At 46.1% G+C, this 23146-nt stretch overlaps 1 protein-coding gene across 1 annotated transcript in view; it reads right to left on the bottom strand.

Annotated features, from left to right (window-relative positions):
* LOC115089637 (cholesterol 24-hydroxylase-like) overlaps positions 1–23146 on the bottom strand; it is a 48572-nt gene that overhangs the window by 13806 nt on the left and 11620 nt on the right. Inside the window, exons 2-6 of the mRNA XM_029597761.1 lie at positions 22297–22374; positions 20495–20576; positions 17146–17219; positions 11590–11676; positions 4445–4583 (exon numbers count right to left, since the gene is read on the bottom strand). Coding sequence (XP_029453621.1) covers positions 4445–4583; positions 11590–11676; positions 17146–17219; positions 20495–20576; positions 22297–22374 — 460 coding nt within the window. The remainder of the gene's footprint in view (positions 1–4444; positions 4584–11589; positions 11677–17145; positions 17220–20494; positions 20577–22296; positions 22375–23146) is intronic.

Raw genomic sequence — 23146 nt, 5'->3', positions numbered from 1 at the left:
CTTCTATGGACTTTTGTAGCAAGGGGACCATAAATATATCAAAACTGCAAGTTCCCTGCCTCCCTCCTGACACTCCATAATCTTTTAAAATCATCCCCATGCCAACTGGCTCCAGATTTTCAGGACAGGTTGAACCACCAGCATGCAATCGGGTAAAACCAGGACTGGATCAACCTGTCCTGAAAATCTGGAGCCAGTTGGCAACCCTATCACAATCCCCCTTTTCTGCTCTTCCCATTGCCCTCTCCTTGTGACCACACCTGCATCACTCCCATGCGGAAAACTCACTCCTGTGTCCCCCCAGTTGAGCCAGCAAGTCAACTCCCTCTAATGTCCTGCCAGCTCATTACCCAGCATTGCTCTGGCAATAATGCTAAAAGTGAAAGTTATTAGCATGGTTGTCAGATCAACGACAGGACACAATGGTTGGCAGTTAAGACCTCACCTAGAACATTGTGGTCGATTCTGAAGGTCAAAACTCCAAAAGGATACAGATAAGCTAGAAGTGGGTCAGAGAAATGTGCAGGGAGTGTACCAAAAGCCAAAATGGGTGAGATTCAAGAGCCTAATCATCTACATCCTTCTGAAAAGGAGAGAGAGTAGGGATATGATAGAGACCTTCAGATACCTGAAAATAATTAATAATGCATTGAATCTTTCAATGGAAAGGAAGTTGTAGAACTAGAGGTCATGATAAGAAGCTCCAAGGGGAGATAGACTTAGGAACAAAGTCCAGAAATAATTTTTTGCTGAAAAAAGTGGAATGGATGGTGGAAGCTAAAATTGTAACAGACTTCAAAAAGTTAAGGGAGAAACACAAGGGATACTTACTTGACAAAAAAGTGAATGGATAGCAGAAGCATGATTTAGTGGCACTACAGGCCATGAGGGTAGCCTAGGAGTAAACGGAGCAGAGAGGCAGTTAAGACCCTAACAGCAATGGTATATGGCTTCCAAGAAAGCATTGGAGTATATGGAATGATTTTGGTTAAAACCCAAAATTCAATGATCTTGAGAAGGTCGGAAGTTCTGGACAATGGCTTCACTAGTTTTGGTGGATATGTGGATTATTAGAAAACTTATTTATTTTTTTTAACTTCTTTTACTATACCGATACTCAAGACCAGGTCTTATCGTACCGGTAATCGTACTTGATAATAAGACATGGTTAGGTGACCTGGGTTTTGGATTTAGTGTTGGTCTTGTAAGAATCTTAGAAGATGACAAGGCCTGAGCTGACCTACCAGTGGTGGTGGTGGTGCCAGTACTTTGGCAGATTCTGGGCATGCTTGGGACAGATACGGAGGGCAGTGATGGGAAGAAGGTTGCCAGGTCAGGTGAAAGGCATGGTGGGTGAAGGAGGAGGGAGTGGTGTTGGGTTGAATGATAAAGGGGATGGAACAGCTTCCCTATGAGGAAAGGCTGAAGAGGTTAGGGCTGTTCAGCTTGAAGAAGAGATGGCTGAGGGGGGATATGATAGAGGTCTTTAAGATCATGAGAGGTCTTGAATGAGTAGATGTGACTCGGTTATTTACACTTTCGAATAATAGAAGGACTAGGGGGCATTCCATGAAGTTAGCAAGTAGCACATTTAAGACTAATCGGAGAGCTCTGGAATTTGTTGCCAGAGGATGTGGTTGGTGGAGTTAGTGTAGCTGGGTTCAAAAAAGGTTTGGATAAATTCTTGGAGGAGAATTCCATTAACGGCTATTAATCAGGTTTACTTAGGGAATAGCCACTGCTATTAATTGCATCAGTAGCATGGGATCTTCTTAGTGTTTGGGTAATTGCCAGGTTCTTGTGGCCTGGTTTGGCCTCTGTTGGAAACAGGATGCTGGGCTTGATGGTCCCTTGGTCTGACCCAGCATGTTAATTTCTTATGTTCTTATAATATGGAAATTTGTATATGTTGTGACCGTCAGTCTACGACGGCTTCTCCCCGCCTACCTTACTCTTCTTGCGGCTCCTCCCGCTCACCTCGGACTACTGCACTGGAATGCTCCTTACATTAGTCAGGAGAACTTGGCAGTGCCTGGTTATCCACAATGCTTCAGTGTTTCTAGCACTGCATTTTAATTCCTCAGAAATGAGGTTTCAGCTGGTGACAAGCTACGGCACTCAGAAAGAGAAGGAAAGCTTTGGTGGTGGGACATATTTTAGGATAGCTGCCTGAAGAAACCGGGCCTGACGGCTAAGAGAAATCCCCAAGTGATTCCCCCCGCTGGGCGGGTGGATGGGATACGTTTCTTTAAGAATGCATGAACTGAGGACCAGTCGTCCGGATAAGGGTGGGACAGCAAGTATTGTATTTGCCTCCAAGGTGTAAACTGTGATGACATGGAGAATGGATTGCTCCCTGGAAAATCGGACTGCAGTTTTATTGTATTTTGTTTTGTGGTATTAGAGAACTGTGGGAATCGTTTACTAACCATCGGTCCCATAGGGACAGAATGGGAGAAAAGCCTTAATAACTCTGGCCCTGTAGAGAATGGGGAAATAAAGACGTCCTTGTTATTAATATGTCTGCCTGACTTGACCAGTGAAGGTGGAGACTTGGCACAGAGGCTGGCAGCTTTAGCATTAATAGTCCGTCGCCGGAGAGTAGGAGCAAGGGCTGGAGCTGCTGCTATGCTGGACTCCCGGAGGGGAGAGCTGTGTTAGACAGCTGGTTCCCTATTCCCCAGCAATACCAGCACCACACGGAAATGCACCTGACAAAGAGCGGCAATAAAACGATAAATTGTGCTGCTGTGTTCTGCAGCAATTGAAATGCTCTTTACATATACTTTGGTAGCCCGATGTATAAAGAATTGAATAATCTAATGTCATCCATATGAACGCCTGAACCATGGTTCTAAAATCTGCAACAGGAAAAAGATATTTTAGAGGGCAAAGAGCTCTCTGAGTTTGAAAAATGTTTCTTTTACAACAGCTCTGAGTTGGAGCTGAAGACTGAAAGTGCGATCCATTAAAAGACCCAGATCACGAATGACATTGGCGAATGCAATGGGAACCTTCCAAAGTGACGTTCGGCAGGTCGGAAGAATAGAGTTGCCTGGTTATCCACAATGCTTCAGTTTTTGTAAGGTTTAGAACTAAGTCAAAGTCCACCACACTAAACAAACTTCACAATATCAAGAAACAAGTATTGATTTCTCATAAACAGTTACTTAGGAGGAAACGACTTCAGATACCAAATCAACACTGACATCTAGGGAAGATTTAGCAGCAGGTATAATCATCAGTCTGAAAAACCTCTGGAATTATATTAAAAGTATTCAATCTTTATTTCTATCCAAAACTCTAATAAATTGTTCATTTTTTTAGAAATTTTTTTTTATATAAAAATGGAACAACTGATCAAAAGTATTCTGAAACACTTTCTTCTTAGAGTGCAGTCCTTCCAAATTAGACAAAGGAAAAAATGCACTTAACTTGACAGTATTTTCACCATGGTAGTTTTACATGTTATACGAAACTCCGACAATCTGGCCAGTGTTTTGCAGTGTTGGCTGCATCAGGGAGATACTAAGCCATTTTGCCTAAGCCAATTCTTAACAGCTGAAATGCAACTCCCTACTGATTCACTCACAGCAGTTATAGACACAGTGACCTTAAGAGCCTAAGGCAAAACCAAGGTGCCTCTTCCTTATTCCAATCTTTTGCTCGCTTTTTCTATTTCCTCCCTCTTATGTCATGCAAGGTTGAGCCCATTTCCAATCGTGGCACTTCAAGATCTTTGCTGCAAATTGGGGAGCCCCTTGCTCCTACAAGTGTCATTGGTAGGGGGTGGAATTAGAGGGCAGTCGTGGGGGGCAGCAGTCTGTGGAAGACCCTGAAAACTGAAAAGAAATAACTCAATGGAGAGACGTTACTTTCTCCTTTGATGGTTATAGTGCTACAATTTAGCACTATGGGATCCATTTTCAACAAATCACTCAGCAGCAACAGTCTTAGGGCTTTATTTACTATTGCTTTTCTCCTATTTTGTATAAGACCCTAAGTTTGTACCTGAGGCAATGGAAAGTAAAGTGATTTTCCTAAGGTCAAAAGGAGCATTGTTGGGATTTGAATCCTGGCTTCCCCTGTTCTCAGCTTTGTGCTCTAACACTAGACTACTCCTCCACTTGGTGTGAGTAACTGCTGTGAATTTTATTCCTAACCCTTGCTAAGGCACGCCATATCAGGTCTTCTGGCTCAGGTAAGACTGGACACTCATGGCAAGGGTCCTGCCATTCTGGCCAACTTGATTCACTTCTTCACATACAGTGATCCCTCTTTATAACAAACAGGAGCCCACCACTGCGTTATAATAAATCCTCATTATAGGAAAAAGTAACAGTTCTAAAACAAGGCACAAGAAGTACTTTGGGGAACATGATTTACACTGGATAAAGCTAAGAGTTCTTCTCCAGCTCCTCAACCCTCTGGAGGCACTGCTTACCTTGGCGATGACATCCAGGGTGACGCAGTTGATCATGGCATGGAAGCCCACCTCTTGTACACCATCCGCCTTCTCTTCTAACTTCTCCATCATCTGTTCAGCTTTCTCGTTAAAAAGCCCCATGACCTTGCCCAGGTACCTGGCAGTCCAGAGGAACACAGGAAACTATTACTGCAGCAGAAGGAGCTCCAAGGCATTAATGCAAAACTGAGAGCCTTTTTTCCTCTGAACACAGCTTCTTTACTTACCTCCGCATAGTGCTTTTGGTTGATACTTTCTGAGTGAAGATAATAGAGAAAACTGCACCAAACCTCAGTCCCATATAATGGGTTAAAATGTTGCACAGCCAACAACGACATAGTGTAGAGTTGCAGCAGTCTTCATACGATGAAACCAAGCTATGATGCATTCTGTAATCACACTGTTTGATGCATAAGATTAAATGTCCCAAGCACGGAAGACAAGCTTCAAGAAATGCATCCAATATTAGATCCAATAAAGTGGTTAAACTTGTTCCAGCTTGAAGCTTATCTTCCATGCTTGGAATATTTAATCTCGTGCCATCTCTCCAAACACTGAGGATTTCTTCAGTTAATGCCCTGTCTGGGGGTATTAAGAGCCTAAGGCAAAACCAAAGTGCCTCTTCCTTATTCCCATCTTTTGCTCACTTTTTCTATTTCCTCCCTCTTATGTCATGCAAGCTTGAGCCCATTTCCAATCGTAGCACTGCAAGATCTTTGCTGCAAATTGGGGAGCCCCTTGCTCCTACAAGTGTCATTGGTAGGGGTGGAATTAGAGGGCAGCCGTGGGGGGCAGCTCTCTGTGGAAGACCCTGAAAACTGAAAAGAAATAACTCAATGGAGAGACGTTACTTTCTCCTTTCATGGTTATAGTGCTACAGTTTAGCACTATGGGGTCCATTTTCAACAAATCACTCAGCAGCAACTTAGCTGGCTGTAATATATGTAACCCCATCTCCTGGTCACCCCTTAACACCGAAGCGGCTATAAAAGTATTTATAGCTTTTTCGGGGCTGGCTCAGCTTTACTTTCCCCTTACCCAGTCTCTTTCACTGGATTCTTTACTGGATGGGGGGGAAAGTATCTCCTCCAAGGCCCTAGGTAGCAGGGGTGAGGAGTACCTTTTCCTTTACTATTTTGGATGCTGATTGCCAATAAACAATGCAGGAGACTGCGGGTGAGTGTCCAGACTTAAACTTTACTGAAGGTGTGTTCTGAATAGTAAACGGCATGGTTCACATCAGCGGTTACAATTCTCTCTCTCTCTCTCTCTCTCTCTCTCTCTCTGTGTGGAAGGGTCTCCCTATCTCGGTCCAGGGCAAGGGAAAACACCATCCAGGGCTTGGATAAATGAGGTTCTCAAGTGGGTAGGGGAATCCTGGTTTGGGCAGCAGAAACGAGTAACCACAGTCTCTGCACAGAATTCTCAGATTTCTCTCTTCCAGGGGTGAAGGCTCCCAAGTGGGGGGAGGGGTCCTCAGATGTAATTCAAATTGGTCTTCCTCACAGTTCTCCAGATGTCCCACTCTTTCTCTCTCTTTTACTGTCTCAAATCCCATAATGGACTGAACCCACTTGGAATGACGCAGCTGTGGATGTTCCTCATTCAGGCATGAAGAAGGGGCAGAAAAACTCTTTCTCCCAGCTCTTCTAACCAAATAGTCTCTTCTCCACAAAAACTGATCCAAACACCAGTAAGTCAGTGCTGCAGGTCACCAGCACACCTGTGTCCTCCAGGAGGTCGCAGAGGGGCAGGTCTTTCCTATCCTGGAACACCCCCCCCCCCCCCCCCCAGGGAGAGGTTTGCCCCCATGACCTCCGTCCAAGCAACACCCAGGGGTCTTGCAGGCTTCTTACCAATGAAAAATGGAAAAGTCCGAAACACAACCCGAAAGCCTGCCCAATAGCCAAGGAGTGGACTACAGAGGCAGCTTCTTCAGCTTTGCCCAGGAACTACAGGCAGGTGGCACCTGAGCCCAAGGGAAGGCCAAAAACCATGCGACGGAAACATTCTCCAAATCCCAAACTAAAGTGCACTGGCCCCAGAGCTCTCAGGTGAGAGCTGCTTTTATTTTCTACCAGGGGGGTGGCCATCCCAGCTCCCACAAAAGGAGGGGCTGTGTACGAATGAAACCTCCCCTCACTTCCTAACCTGACTGTCCCTGGCTAAACAGGAGTCACTAAGGGCACGATTAGCAATGAACCCAGTGGGTCATTACACATGCAACATACAACATGGTCAGCTAAGTTTAGAGAAAGTTTAAGCTAGCTGGTCCCTGGCAACGCCTACATTTTAAGTGGCTAAATATTAGCCACCTAGTGGAAAAAAAGCAGCTACTGCATCTACAGCCACTCAGCAGAAGTACATTCTCAGGAGGCTGGGTCTAGCTTCCTAACTCCTGAATTCAGCCAGCTAGCACCTTCTGAAAATGAACCCCATATGCCCTTGGAGAACTTTTGAGTTGGCAAAGTTGATATCCATATGGTGCCCCATGAGTGTTGCAATAACATAGAAATGGCGGCAGAAAAGGAGCAATGGTCCATCCAGTCTGCCCAGCAAGCTTCCCATGATAGTATCTGCCGCGCTGTGCAGGTTACCCCCCATGTATCAGTCTGTTCTGCTTGACGTGCTTTGCTTATGGACTTGGCCGTAGAAGCCGTCCTGTGTTTTTTCTTCATGTCTGAGCATCAGTACCCCAGACTAAAAAAAATTCATGGATTGTGTTGGTTGTCCTTGAATCCAAATTTTTCTTTCCTTTCAGGCCCCTCCCCTGCGAAACTGAGAGCGATGTTGCAGTTGTATCAAAAGCATCGAGGCTTATTGGTTAAGGGTGGTAATCCCATGCCTTCTGTTAAGGGTAGTAACTGCTGCTCTGTGCTTCTTACCCCCATGCTCATCAGTTCCACAGACCGTAAAAGTCGAGGCCCATGATGGTTGCTATCTAAATCCAATTCCCTTTTCCCCTGCCATTGAAGCAGAGAGCAATGTTGGAGTTGCATCAAAAGTATCAAAGTTTATTTGATTAAGGGAAGTAACCGCCGCACCAGAAAGTTACCCCCATGCACGCTTTCTTCATTTCCTTTAGGACTCGGCCATAGAAGCAGTCCTGTGCTTTTTCCCTTTTGTCCACGTAACAGTATCCCAGACCATGGAAGTTGGGGCCCTTGGTTGTCAAATGAATCCAATTCCCCTTTTCCGCCTGCCGTTTAAGCTGGGAACAATGTTGCAGTTGCATTAAAAGCATCAAAGCATATTGGTTAAAGGTAATAATTTACATGCCTTCTGCTAAGGGTAGTAACTGCCGTACCAGCGAGTTACCCCCCTACGCACTTATCTCATTTCTGACTTCCAGCCTTTAAAGATCCACAGGGTTTATCCCATGCCCCTTTGAATTCTTTGACTGTTTTCTTCTTCACCACCTCCTCTGGAAGGGCATTCCAGGCATCCACCACTCTCATTTCGTGACCCCTAGTTCTATTGTTTCCTTTCCACTGGCCTCCATCTTTGTGATAAGATGGGAGAATGCTGATAGCACAGCATATGCACAGGGATTGTCTTACTTGGATGTTACAGCAGGCTTCAGGGGGCTTTTGAGAGTAAAGATTTCACCAAAGTCTCCCTTACCAAATCCATCAGAGCCTTCATAGACAAAGTAGGAGTTGTTAGGATCCATGGGTTAGTGGATCCTTGGCACCGCCCGCGGGGAGGGGCTCCTCAGGTCCTCATCGTCGGGAGGTGAGGTCAGCTGCAGCAGGGACACAGTTCAGAGAGAGTACACAGTATGATAGGCTGGGTTGTAGATGCAGGTGCCAGAGCTGGAGCTTCCTACAGAGAAGCGCAGAGCAGGCCCCGAGGAGCGAGCGTGCAGAACAGAGCTCTGAAGAAGGGCAGGAGATACGGCCCAAGGGGCGGAGCAACATGACGAGGAGGCTCTGATGTAATCACCTAGGCTCACCCGAGGAGCAGGGAAGCCCGAGTCGAGCCTCCGAGGTGGTGACGTAGGCTGCCCCGAGGAGCAAGATTGTGCACAGTGAAATCTCTGGCTAGGATCGTAGGCACTACCATGAGGAGTGGGGTGGCGCACAGCCCCAGTCACAATGTGGAACGAAGGCACTGCTCTAAGGAGCGGGGAAGTGCGAGCACAGACACAGAAGTAGAACGAAGGCACTGCCCCAAGGAGCGGGGAAGTGCGAGCACAGTAACTGAAGTAGAACAAAGGCGCAGCCCCGAGGAGTACGGAAGTGCGGGCACAGTCACTGACGTAGAGAGAAGCACAGCCCCAAGGAGCAGAGAAACACAGGTTGCAGACTGGTGTAGAAAGGCACTGACCCGCAGAGCGGGGTACGCCAAGCTGAGTCTCTCAAGTAGCTGGCAGATCCAGGAGCAACCCCGAGGAGCTGGGAAGCCGTCAGGCAGGACTTCAGGAAGCGCAGGAACCACCCCGAGGAGCGGGTTAGCCAGGAAACACAAGCAGGCCTCCGAGGAGCGGGTACCCGAGACAGAGTCCCAAGCCAAAGAGATCAGCCCATGGGAACCACGGATCCGAGGAGACAGCAGCAGGAACCAGTAGCGATGGAACTCGTTGCCAAGTCAATCAGTGCAGGGCCTGGGTGGAGCTTAAGAGCCCAGGCTTAGTGATGTCATCAATAGGAGACGCCCCTGAGGTTCCCACCTTAGCGCCTTAAAGGAAGGCTCAGAGGTGCGCACGCGCGTCTAGGGAGACTCAGAGGAAAGATGGAGGTCAGTAGCATCCTGGCCACCATGAGGAATCCCGAGAGCTAGACGGCAAGCATCGGGCACGGCTAGCCACAGCCGCGAGTTCGCCTGGAGAGGAGAGCATGACAGCACATGATGTGAGTTGAGGCAGTCGCAGCCGTCTGTGACCGACAGTCATAACAGGAGTATCTAATGTTCCCTGACACTCTCAGTAGGAGATGTCTTGCCAAGGAGTGGATTTAACAAAACTCATGAGCTCACTTTGGCTCTTATTCTTTCATTTAGTCGTCCATCCTGCGAAGGTAGCTGAGGCTCAAGATCAAAGAGCTTTCAGGCCTTCCAGAAGTTAGGGAGATTTTCTTAGGGAGCAAGGAGGATCCCAAGACTGAGAACCAAAAGAGGTGTAGTGAAGGGGGATTGAGTCTCCTGTGCCTTACATTTCACTGAAGATTTGCATTAAGATTTGGAGAGTTGATTTCTGGTTGGAGGCACGCGGCAGACTGGGAAATCTGCTTTCAGAGTTTCTTCTTGGTAGGAGTCAGCAGAAGCTCATCTGTTCAGGAGAGTTTCCAGTACGGTTGCTGGACTACAAAGATCTGCGAACCAGAATGCAAGTGAATATTTTCATCAACTTTCTTTAATCTGTAAAACGTGAGCTGGAAACCACCATTAACGTCAAGCATGATTATTGCTGTGTTCTACAAAAGACTTGAATGCTTAATTAACACAACGCTCAGGGCCTAAAAGACAATCACCCCCCAAAAGGGAATCTTGGACATCAGAGGGCCTACTAATAAAAGAGGAAGCTTTACCAGCTTAAGCCCATAATTTGGGAGTGTGACGTTTGGGTCCTGTGGCGGGGCACTTGCCTAGGGGTTACACATTCATCTCCATCACTATTCTGCTAAATTTCTTTTTTTTTTTTTTTACCACCACCAGAGTGTGTGGCAGTGTGTTATTTATGTCAAGATATCTCAAAAACAATGTAAGGGCCTTGCAAGACGAACTTTCCCCCCTGTCAGGAAAGAACCAGGAAGCATGGGACACAACTTGGCCCCAGCACTCCCATGTGAGCCTGTGAGGTGGCCTTACCTCTCCTCCTTAACTTTTGCAGGACCAGGATAGATGCCTGAGCTCTGTGGGGAGGACCCTGCTGGGGCAGGATAAGAGGCTGAGTCCAGCTGAAGGAGAAGGCAGCTCCTGAAAGCTCTCTGTGTAAGGTACTGGTGAAGGTACAGTACTGGAGGTAAGCAGTCTACATTGCGTCTATGCTATTTGATATAAATAAGGTAGAAGCTATTAGAAGAGAGGCTGAAGTCCTGTGTGAATTGTGTCTGCAGCCTGAAATCGACTCGGCTATCCCACAAGGCCCCTAAGGCCTACTAGCCTGTGGAACAGAGGCCACATGAGCTACAAGACTGAAGTGGGAGAGATACCAGCACCTGAGGAGGGCAGTCAAACCCAGGAAAAGCACAGCTTAGAGAGTCCTAAATCTATCCTGATAGGGATCATCAATTTTCTTGATGTTCCTTGGTCTTAAAGATTTGCTATGCCTTGCTGTTGCAGTGATTTTACTTGGCCATTGCAACACAAGGCTCATCAATCAATAATACTTCAGCTTTCATTCTTTTCTGTTCAACCCTTTGTACTAAACAGGAAATTAAGGTGACTGCCAAAGTTGGTGGTGTACCAGAAACCCCCCCCCCAAGGCAAAAACAAAGAAACCCCAAAATGAAACAGGATCTCCCCTGGATCCCTCCTTTCGTCCCCACCTTGAAAAACATGCCAGGACGGGAAACCACCCTGAGCCCCATTTACCTCGTCTATGGAGGTTCTGATAAATAAAAGGGGTGGGATGGATGCCTACCCAAATAGTGCCGGTCGCCATGAGACCAGCGCCATAATGATGTCATAATGGTGCCAGTCTCAAGGCCAGCTGTACAAACATTTGGCCATACAACAAAATGGCGTCGGAAGGGTAGGAGTCAAGTAGGCATCTCTCCTGCCCCTTTTACTAACTAGGACCCTCACAGAGGGATAAGTGGGGAGCTGGTGTAGTCCCTTGTATTTTTTGGGAGGGGCGGGTGATTTGAGGGGCCCAGGGGCTTCCCCAGGTTTGGGCAACTTTTTGTGTGGGGAAGTCCCAGGTCAGACCTTGGGGAGATTGATGGTATTATATAGCATACATCTTTTCTAAATTGGTGGTTCCTGTGTACCACTCTGCACTATAGACAGTACGCCTCATTATACTAAGCACAACATCATTGATTACGCAGGTCTTGATGAAACAACGGAGCCACCGCCAGTGGTAACAAATAGAGTGAGCAGATCCAGCAGCATTGAGGACATGTGAGAAGTAAGGGATGGTGATGGGGCGCAGAAAGATGTTCACAGGCTCTCAAACTTACGTTTTGCTGAAGGCAGGGTTCATGATTCTGCGCTGTTTATACCAGTGTTCATTGTCGGAATCCGTTATCAATCCTTTGCCCAAAAATCTAGGGTAGAAAAGAAACACAAAAAGTGCATAAGCATGGCGGAATGGCTTACTTGGCAATTGCAACAGTGCAGCTGACTTGGAAAACCCGCGAGAGGTTCTAACGTTCCCTAACCCTGAAATGAAAGGCACTGCACCCTTAGAAGGAGCAGCTGACAGGGGTCAGGCGGTCTTCTAACCCCTACCTGAAATCTGTCGGAGAGCTGTGGGTCACTACAGCCGCTCGCTGATACCGTGTTTCTCTGATAATAAGACAGGTCTTATATTCTTTTTTATCTCCGAAAAAATGGCTTGAGCTTATTTTCAGGGGATGTCTTATTTTCGGGGAAACACAGTACTAGGTATCATATGGCCGACCGGGCCGATTTTATTTTGACTGCGCTCCCCCCCCCCTCCCCCCCCGAAACGATACCCGAAACCCGCCCCAACCCTTCAAAACTGATTAATTACAACAGGGGTTGTAAAAAGAAATAAAAAACCCAAACCCGCCCCAACCCTTCAAATTTGCTTCATTGTACCGCCCATTGCTCCTACCATGTGACAGGGGCCGACCAATGGCACCGATAGCCCCTGTCATATGGAAAGGGCAAAGGGCCATCGGCGCCATTTTGATTACTAGCAGCCGATGGCCCGAAAGCGGGAGATCGCTCCCGGGACCCCCGCTGGACCATCAGGCAATTTCTGCACGTTTTGGGGGGGGGTCGGGAGGGGGGTGCAATGAAGTAAAATTGAAAGGTTGGGGTGCATTTTGGCAGGGGGGGTTGTTTTTGTTTTTACAACCCCCTGTCTGCCCCCCCCCCAGGGACTTTCGGTAAGCCTTGGGGGGGGGGGGTCAGGCAAGTCTTGGAGTGGAGCCGCGCGTCCACTTAAAGGTTAGGGCTTATTTTTGGAGTAGGGCTTATATTTCAAGCCCTTCTCCAAAAATCCTGAAAAATCAAGCTAGGGCTTATTTTCAGGGTAGGGTTTATTATCGAGGAAACACGGAAGGACGAGCAGGGGGTTAGAGGTCGAAACAGCTGCACAGAAAGCCCAGACTTTATGGAGAAAACACAGGTTATTGTAAGAGTTGTTTGCCTGCTGCTGCGCTTCCGGGCCGTATGCCTGTGGGAAGCGTTTCAGACTCTAAAATCCATAAGGTGCCCTTGCTTTCTTTAAGTAGGCACTTTTCCAGCAGATGGAGCAAGGAAATGAAGTAATGGAAATACAATTTTTTTTTATTTTAGGGATTTTGCAAAAGGGAAAAACGACTTAGTAAGCTGATTTTATTGTGGGAATTCTTGGGATAATAAAATGAGTAATATTTTTTAATAGGACGCGTTACACGGGTGACTAAATCCCAGTAGTAAGAGGCTGGATAACAGATGCTGTTTAACAGTCATATTTTGATGTGAGTGATGTTTCACTGTTGTTTACACCGCTGTGGAGGAATTAAATTAACTTAGAATGGTGGTTTCCAACCCATTACATTAAATTAACTACATATCACTGGCACGTTGTTCCATTCATTTTTAAAAGTAATGACAATGCACTTCTTCAAGATTATTTAAATTTTAATATTTTTTAGAAGGAAAATGTAGCATTTAAAAAAAGAAATCATATTTAACTGTCCATGCTTGAGTTATTTGCCTCCTCCAGGGGTGCAGCGGTGGTGAGGGGGGCCACGTTGGCAGAGGGGACTGTTGGTTTCACTGGACAGGAACATAAGAACATAAGAAAATGCCATACTGGGTCAGACCAAGGGTCCATCAAGCCCAGCATCCTGTTTCCAACAGAGGCCAATCCAAGTCACAAATACCTGGCAAGCACCCAAACATTAGATAGATCACAAGCTACTATTCCTTATAAATTACCGTAATAGCAGTTTATGCCTTTAACCTCTAGGAACTTATCCAAACCTTTTTTTAAGCCCAGTTACACTAACTGCTGTAACCGCATCCTCTGGCAATGAATTCCAGAGCTTAACTATGCACTCAGTGAAAAAGAATTTTCTTCGATTTGTTTTAAATGAGCTACTTGCTAACTTCATAGAATGCTTCCTGATCCTTCTAATATCTGAGAGAGTAAATAACCGATTTACATTAACTTGTTCAAGTCCTTTCATGATTTTGTAGACCTCTATCATATCCCCCCTTAGTCGTCTCTTCTCCAAACAGAACAGCTTCTCTTTCCCTGCCGCAGGGGGTCCTCCTCTCTCTCATCTGTTTAATGTGTAACCCTATCCCGGTGTGCCTGTACTGCACAGGTGGGTATATGAACATATTTATTGCTCTTTGGGGCCGGAACCTCTCACTGGCTGGGTCTCTCACATGTACCCCTTCTCCCAAGGCTGGATCCTTTGTAGGTGGGGTGGGAGAAGTTAAACTTCCAGGGCCCAATGTGATAGGGGTGACCTTTGTACACCTTTCCTTTGATGTTCTTTGAATTCCCCTGGGGAGGATGTTGCCCTTATTGTGAGTACAAAAGAAATACTCTGGAGTCAATGGTTTAGTGTCCAAAATAAACGTCTTTTTACTGTTAAGACTGGAGATGAATGGCACAGAACTCAAACTGCAGCAGCACAGCATTCTCTGGTCTGCTCACAGACTCTTTCCTCTATCTGTGCAGGACTCACTTGCATCGGGACAAGGGAAAACATCCACTCTCTTGGAATAAAGGAAGTGGAGCTCCCAGATGGGCTTTTATGGGCAAAACCCCTTCCAAACTGACAAAACTGGAAAAAAGTCTATGGCACAAAGAGTAAATCCTCTCTCTCTCTCTCCTCAGTGGGGTAAAACACCGGATGGGTATCCCTAGTGATGTTGCTTTTCCTTACTCAAGGTTAGCAGATCTTCAGGATCTTCTTTTAGTTTACACAGCCTCTTTTTCGGAAGGATCCTCTCTGAAACAAGCAGTTCTCTTGCTTCTGGCAGGAAGGAAAGGCCAGTCAATCTACCCCCCCCCCCCCCCGGATCTTCTAACAAAATAGTTCTTCTCCCCGTCCTGTCAGCACGTCACCACCACCCTGGGCAACCCACACACAGGGTTCTCCAATCCCTGTGTGCAAGACAGGTCTGGGTGTCCAGTGAGGCTCCTTCACTAAAAATCTGAACAATCCCTGAAAATAGACTCAGAGGGAGAATCCTCACCAGCCAGGCTATGGACTGGAAAATGAAAGCCCTCCCGACCCTGGACAGGATCCGCAGGATGGGCTAAGCCTGCTTTTACTGACCGGGCCTGCAAAACAACTAAAGACAAACCTCTTCTCTTCTCTAGCTCGGACCTCTTTGCAAACCTAAAGGAACTGCCTCCCGAGCTCACTGTGGAGAGCTCCTAAATAGACTGTCAGGGGGACGGCCATTCCAGAGCCCTCAAAGGGAGGGGCTGCATTCGAACGGAACCTCCCTCTACTCTAACTTATTCTTTTTCTATCTAAAAAGCAAGAGTTCACCCAGGTCTTACTGGTGACGAGACTGGTGTCCCCATTACAAATCCAAAGATTTAGTATCTGCCTTTCTGACCGACAAGGGCTCTTGGAGGTGGAGCACAATCGGAAAAAAGGAAAATAGCTAAAACATAATAATACCTGAACAAGAGCCATGTAGCATTGCTGAAAAGCCTAAAATATACAAGGAAGTGCCATGCGCTCCACTGACAGAAGCATAAACGCAGAAATATTCAGAGCTTTTAAAGGCGTAGGCTGTCAGGAAACAAGTGAAAGGAGTATAGGGAATATTCCAATTCTTCTAAGATGGACTCTCTGACGACAGTAAAAATGGACATTCCCTGTTCTGCTATGGGCAGCCAAATGCAGAGACTGCAGTTCTCTGTACATGTCTGGTCTGGAAAGATTTATGATTCCCCCCCCTGCCAAACTGGAGCCAAAAGAGGCCAAGAGAAACATAGCCTAAATGGTGATGTGTGTGAATCTGTGCCAGAAATACATTTAGGGCCTCTCTTTATGGCCCTAAGTCCCAATCCAAGATCAGAGTTCATCAGTGTCCTGTCAAATGTGAACAACTGTCATTTGTCAAAGTGACCACTCACTGAACCTGAAGAAGGAGGCAAAGGACTGGAAAAAGAGCAGGAAAATCTGCTAATTTTAAACCTTAATTATGCATTCACCTGTCTATGCATGAAGCTGCTGAATTATACATAGGTGAGCCCTTAAAAGCAGCAGGGGTGCAAGTGCTCAGGGCCGATGTTGTGTTGTCAACATCGGCCGATCGTTCTCATGAAGAGAAAGACACAGCTCATTCGAGTGCTGTCACCTCCCCTGGCTGAGCTCCATTCACCTGCTGTGGAGAGAAACACTGGTTCCCTCCAAAAAGCCCCAGAGTAGAGGAGCAATGCAAGTGGGACCCTTTCAATAGGAATCCCTTACAGCTGATGAGAGAGTATGTGCACTTAAGATCACCATGGGCTCTACCCAGATATCTGACAAGGACACCTACCTACCCAAAAGAAAGACAGTAACAAAGTGAGATGTACATTCACTTTTTGGACAAATGGACTTTATTTAACATTATGAATCAGTAAACTATTATTTTACACCCTGTCCTGGTCCTGCCTGATTGTTACTGCCTGTCACCTCATGGGAAGCACTAACAGACACATCTAAGAAGGTTAAAGCATACTGGGGTTTTTATTCATCATCTGGGCCATAAACGAAAGCTTCCCTTCCCCATAAAAAGAATCCCCCCTCCCCCCAGGGATGGAGAGTTAAGCTGGGGACAAGTCAGCAAGCCGGAGCAGCCCCAAAGATATAAATGTGATTGTGTGCCCTGGGACTTAACACACCCCACTAAGGGTTACATACATAAAGGGAGGTGGGTTGGAACTCGTAGCCATTCTCCCTACAGTAGGGAGAGGGCAGTGGCTGAAAAACTAAAATGGAAAGAAAAGGTGATATTTTAGAATTCTTACTATGCATTTGGAAAGCCACGTAACTATACGGGTATTATTAATTTGATATATTTATAGCAGAGTGTGTCAAACTATTTATTTTTCAGAGTTACATTTCTTTTTTTTCTATGTGAGGGATTTCTGCAGGGCGCTCTGCACAGTTGGACTGAGAAGGCACTCAATAACCCCAGAATTAACATCCGTGCCCCTGGATCTTCGGTCTCCATGGAGCATGCAGGACCTCTCCTGAACATCTCACCTGAGATCCCACTCCCTCAGCATAGTGCCCCCTAATGTAACAGTGAGGCAGTGATTCAAACTGGCTCAGAGGGAAGAATTGCCCCCTGAACCCCAACCTAGGACCCTGGCTGAGTCTCTTAATGCCATGTTGTGCTCTTACTTTAATAATGATGCGGAGGGAAGAGCAGGGGGCTACCGGTGCCATCTCCTGCAGCATTCAGTCTTCCTTGGAGAGCTCCTAGGCAAGGGGTGACCTTGCCCAACCCTCCTGAAATCCAAGCCTAGAGTTGTACTGCCAAGGCATAATATTTACAGGAGAAAGGCCACTTAATTAAAAAATGTTTCGTACCTCTTCCCAAAGAGATAAAAGAACAAATTGTAGGTGTATGGGTCCTTGGGACACTGTGGCGACATCAGATATTCCTGGAACAGAAACCAGAGAGTGAAAGGATAACAGTACAGGAAATGACTCGACGCTAAGCAGAAAGCCACAGTTACCCTGGGCTTAAGCTCTGATGCAGTAATCACAACTGGGTGCTGCCCAGTTCATGTGCTGACTCTATCCCTGTTTGGTTGGCGTAATCTACCAAGAAGCTAAGGGTCAAATTGAAGGACTGGGCAATGCAAGTGAAAGCAAAGCCACAAACCCATTTCTGTGCATAACTCTGAAATGGCATCTCCGTAGGCCAAATGTTCCTTCACCTTCCAGAAGGAAAGAAATTCCACAGGAAAGAAATCTGCAAGTCAGTAGTAGCGAAAAAGTGCTCTGGGACTTTTGCTGAATAAGGATGGAATTTAAGGATTAGTCAGAAGGGTTGTGAGGCTCCTTGCACAATCATTTCTGGGAACCTTTTTATTTTCTTCTTTTCAGAAGCCAGAGGAAAATGAATCCTTGGACAACAGCAGGCGCAGTTCCACGATGGCGCTAGCACGCTGACTTACCATCCCTTCTGTACGTCTACTGCCCCCATCTGTGCGTTGCGCTATGTTAACTACAAAAGTCACTCCCTACTCTTGCAGATTTTCCCCACAGCTACCTGGAATAAATAAGGGAAACACCATCAAATTCCTTGCTGAAACACCACCTGAAACCTTCGTTACCTACAAATCCCTGGCTCAGACAGAGTCGCTCCCTTGGAAAAAACTCTTTCGACAGCTGAATTACTTGCTGGGTAATTTCAATGACTGCCAAAACATGAACATAAGAACATAAGAAATTGCCATCCTGGGTCAGACCAAGGGTCCATCAAGCCCAGCATCCTGTTTCCAACAAAGGCCAAACCAGGCCACAAGAACCTGGCAATTACCCAAACACTAAGAAGATACCATGCTACTGATGCCAGTAATAGCAGAGGCTATTCCCTAAATAAACTTGATTAATAGCCTTTAATGGACTTCTCCTCCAAGAACTTATCCAAAACTTTTTTAAACCCAGCTACACTAACTGCACTAACCACATCCTCTGGCAACAAATTCTAGAGCTTTATTTTGCGTTGAGTGAAAAATAATTTTCTCCAATTAGTCTTAAATGTGCTACTTGCTAACTTCATGGAATGCCCCCTAGTCCTTCTATTATTCGAAAGTGTAAATAACCAATTCACATCTACTCGTTCAAGACTTCTCTTAATCTTAAAGAACTCTATCAAATCCCCCCTCAGCCGTCTCTTCTCCAAGCTGAACAGCCCTAACTTCTTCAGCCTTTCCTCATAGGGGAGCTATTGAAATGAAGAAGAATAAACACACACCACATACTTTCCTGTATTGCTCATGCCTGCAGGAACTTTCCCTGTACCCTACTCCATTGAGCTCTTTACAACAAGTGCTGAATGAAGTGTTAAGCGCCATGCCATTTTTTAGGACGCTTATGGCCAGGGAGACAAGAATATTTAGATTTTCAGTGTAAACTATAATCGTTTATTGAACAATATAAGTATTCCCGGGAGATACTGATGCCATGCCTCTGACAACCTGTCCACCAGCATCTCATCGTATATAGCAAGTAATCCTTCTTTTATAGATAACATACAATATTGTTTAACAGAAGCTTTCTTTGCCCCATTGCCCTTCTCTGTCTTATCCCTTTGCACACGTAGACCCAAGCAGTGCAGTGACTTCCTCTGTGCGAGGGAGTGGGATGCAACTTACTCCACAGAAACTTTCAGTGCTGTTCCTTGTGCATTCAGCAGAGCAGTGGTAGGTTCTTTCTCATACGGGGGTCACGAGGGCTACTTCAGCAGTATTCCACATCTAGGACTCTGAACTATGGATCTCCTAGCACAGGGGTTCCCCAACCTGTTCTATTGACCATACAGCCAGTCAGGTTTCCAGGCTATCCACAACGAAGATACATGAGATAACTTTGGGATGAGTAGGAGCATGAGTCCCTGTTGTAGGGTTGTGAAGATGGTGAATTGGACCCTTGATGGACAAAAACCGGGGGTAGATGCAACAATCTACTTCACACCCAATGTGAGGATTCCAAAAGGCTTCAATTTATTGAAGAGACAATTGAAAATCGAGTTATTATTGGTGGAAATATTTACAAAAGAATCCAATTATTTACAGTCGATTCTCCTTTTCCTTTGAATAAGCAGTTAATCAGTCTATGCTTTCCTCACAAGCTGAACAAGGTGTGACTCCAAAAATCCACCAGAGAAATCCCTGCTCCTTTGGCAAAAGATGAAAGTTTCCTCTGATATTCTGTGAGAGTAGTAAGGCTAATCTTCCAGCTGAACAGTGCTAGTCTTCTGTACTGAACAGTCTATGCTGCCATGCCAACAGACTGTGCTCTCACTCTTTTCCCTCCAAATCATAATCAAAGGTACTGTGGGGGATACCATAGGCCAAGCAACTTCTGTTCTCTGTTCCCATGCTCTTTTGGCAAAACAGTCCTTGGTAGACCTTGTGGTCTCTCTCCAGGTAACCTCTCCCTTGGCTGGTCCCACTGCTCAGTGCATCTTCCAAATGGAGCGTCCTGTAGGCAGGGAGTGTACTATGGGTTCTTTTTATCTCCTGATATTCCCTCCAAACTCTTCAGTTTAATTATTTAGGATAATCCTAATGGAGTTTACTTCTCCTGCTCCTTGCAGCAAAATCCCTTTGCTGCGCCAAGCTCTCATTCCTTACTCTCACTTTCACGTCCAACTCTGCTTGAACTTCTCTGAACTCCCAGTACATTCCCTACTGGACTGGCTCATTCCTAGCTCTGCTCCAGGGGTACGAGAGGATCAGTCCATTCCCTGTATTAAGATAACGGCTCACATTGTGTAGGACTACATTTGCGTATACACATTTTGGAGCTCCAATATATGCACATTTATCTCATGCATATTCATTGCAGATATCCTGAAAAGCCAACTGGCTGTGGGGTTTACCAGGACAGCTTGGGAAGCAGAACAGAGCACTAAGCTACTGCCTGGTTTGCTTTTTAAAATTATAAACATACTACATGTCTAAGAAATATCACAAGCAGTGGATTTCAAAACCTAACAACAGACAGTATCTTCTAAACTTGGTCATTATTCAAAAAGTGTGTGTGTCAAATTTATGCCCAGAAACCATACTCACGTACACCCTGCTTTATCGTTTTTGTTAAATTAGCTTTATAAACATGTCCTAGAGAGTTCCCCCACCTGCAGAAGGATAGTGCAAAGCAGGAGATGATAGATGATACGAAGTGATGCGGTTTCCATAGTTACCTTTATGGCTTCTGGACTTATGGCATATATGGCGACCCGGTGGAAAATATTAATCCTGAAAATAGGTCCATATTCCTCAGCCCTAGCCAGGAAACAAGAGGAAAGCAGTCAGAAAGTGATGCGCTTAGGAAGCAGGAAAGCATTCAGCAGTCACTGCCTCATGCAGTACTTTATTTCAGGGAGAGCTTTCTGTTAAGCCTAAACTTCTTTTCTCAGCGATGACTGGGCACATGATGTGCAATAAATTACTCACAACGTGAGTGGGCTGGGCATCGAGTGTGTGTTGCTCTGTGGCTCCCTGTGGGAGGCTGGAGCTGGGGGGGGGGGAATGATTTTTGGGGCGTGGTGCCCCAGGACTACTGTGACTGGCAGTGTTGCGGAGGCATTGCTGGAAACCCTGGGAAGGAGCCCGGGTCACTCCGCGGCACTCTCTTCTAACCACTTAGGAGGGGCTTTATAGCTCAGAGAGGCTGTTCGCTGTTTGCCACAACAAATTATGCCAGTCCATGCAGGCTGCTGATGAGAGAAGGGTACGGAGAAAATCAGGAGAAAGTGAGGCTGAAAAGTACACAACATGACAGCATTGGACTCTCTGCTCACTCCCAGGTTGGTCCTGGTTCTCACCCGACTGTCTCTTCCGTAGGATTGGGTTGGTGGCAGTCCATGTTATATCTACTGCCCCAGGGGAACCGGCCAACATGGCTTCCTGCTGCAGGAGTGCCCACAGGGTTAAGGATGGGGACTCCCATCTGTGGCCCAGGAACCACAAGACAACACATGTTTTAAATTGTCATTTGAATGTCTCCATCATGTCCCCAGAAAAGGCTACTAAAATGCTGCGGGGTCTGCCCTAGGACGTGAGATATGCATACCCTAGAGGAGAAGAGAGATGAGGGGGCATATGAGAGAGACATGAGTGGGGATTCCCTCGTGCTTCAAGAAGACCAGCAGGGGGGCGGGTCCCTAATGGGAATTGTCATAATTTGTGGAAGACAAAGAGGGTGGAACTTTTAGAGCCTGTGAAGCAATCAAGGGTTGAGAGGGGAAATGTTCGGATACTGTGGGGCGAGGGCCCTTTAAATCCGTGCCGCAGTTCAGGCATTACCACTGCCTCCCAGGCTCAGCCTATAAGCAATAAGCACACCTTACAAATATGGGTCCAGGAAGCATTTTTCCACACCCTGTTTTCACGAGATTCCCCAGTAATGAGCTGCTTTGCATGATTTTGGATTGTAGCAGCTCATTATTGGGAAATTTAAATAAACCTTTTCATGTAGCAGAATACAAAAACCACTTTTTCAAAATATTTTTGCAAAGGGATTTTTGGGCAAACATTTGCATAAACCACCCATAGTTTAATGTTTTTAATTGCAAATTTGTGAGCATTTTATGCGATATTTTCCCCCCAAGAACACCCTTTTGCAGGAAAATTTCACACTTTACCACATCAGCTGAAAAATGGCCCCAAATCAAGGTGGTTATAATACAACCGGCAAGATGCAAGGGATGGCTGGGTCAGGATAAATATTGGTACTAGTCGTCCTTGCTTCCGAGAAGGGCCTCTTTCCGAGCGGTTAAATCTAGCTGCCCAATGAACATGGGAGGCAGCACTCAGCCCATGCGGCAGGGAAACAGTTTCAAAAACACAGGTTCAGCCCGCTAACTGCAGAGTTAGTCGGCTGAATCCTACACTGTAGTACCCCAAGCTCCCAGCACACACAAGCGGCTGCATTCTCTTTTTCTAGCTGCCGCCTGCAGCAAAGCATGCAAGGAGTCTGATGTCACGTCATTTTCTAACTTACCACTGAAGAACTGTATCATGGATATTCCTGTAACTCTCCAAAGCCTTGCTCAGCGTAGGGGCATGACCCAGGAAGAAACTGGAGAAAACAAAACTCTGTTTTATTTTGTCTTTTTTTTTTAATTCAATCTTTTTTTTTTTTTTTTTTACAGAAGTCACTTTGTATATTTGCAGCAAAAAAAAATGTTAAAAGTAGGTAAAGCATGCATAGGCCTGGCTTTCCAACAGATTTGTAAAAGGAGTGGGTGTGGCTGTCGAGGGGGGAGTTGTGGTGGGGAATGGGTATCTGAGGGGGATGCACATGGGATGTGTGTGTGTGTCTCTAGATGTGCGTAGAGGGGAGGCGAGGTGAGTGCTGTAGGGTTTTAGTGTGGGCATGAGTGTCGGGATATCTTGGGGGGTTGGTATATGTGTGCTTTTCAGTGGTAAGAGATTGTGTAGGTGGGAGAGGTTGTGAAGGAGATGCGGGGTGTGTTTATTTTTATTTGCCGGGGGGGGGGGGGGGGGGGGCCTTTGGCTGTATGTTTGTAGGTAGCAGATGTGTGTGTGGTTATGGGCTGTGTCTAAGCTGGATATGTATGGAGAGGATATGTGCATGGGAGTACCTGGAGATATGGATGTGTGTATATATGTGGGGGTGTAAGTTGTGTTGAGGAAACGATGTGCGTTGGATAAGCTGGATATGGATGGAGAGGATATGTGCATGGGAGTACCTGGAGATATGGATGTGTGTGCATATATGTGGGGGTGAAAGTTGTGTTGAGGAAACGATGTGCGTTGCATAAGCTGGATATTTATGGAGAGGATATGTGCATGGGAGTACCTGGAGATATGGATGTGTGTGTATATAT

Source organism: Rhinatrema bivittatum, chromosome 4 (genome assembly GCF_901001135.1).
Source record: "Rhinatrema bivittatum chromosome 4, aRhiBiv1.1, whole genome shotgun sequence".
NCBI lineage: Eukaryota > Metazoa > Chordata > Amphibia > Gymnophiona > Rhinatrematidae > Rhinatrema > Rhinatrema bivittatum.
This window is presented reverse-complemented; position numbering and strand designations above follow the sequence as displayed.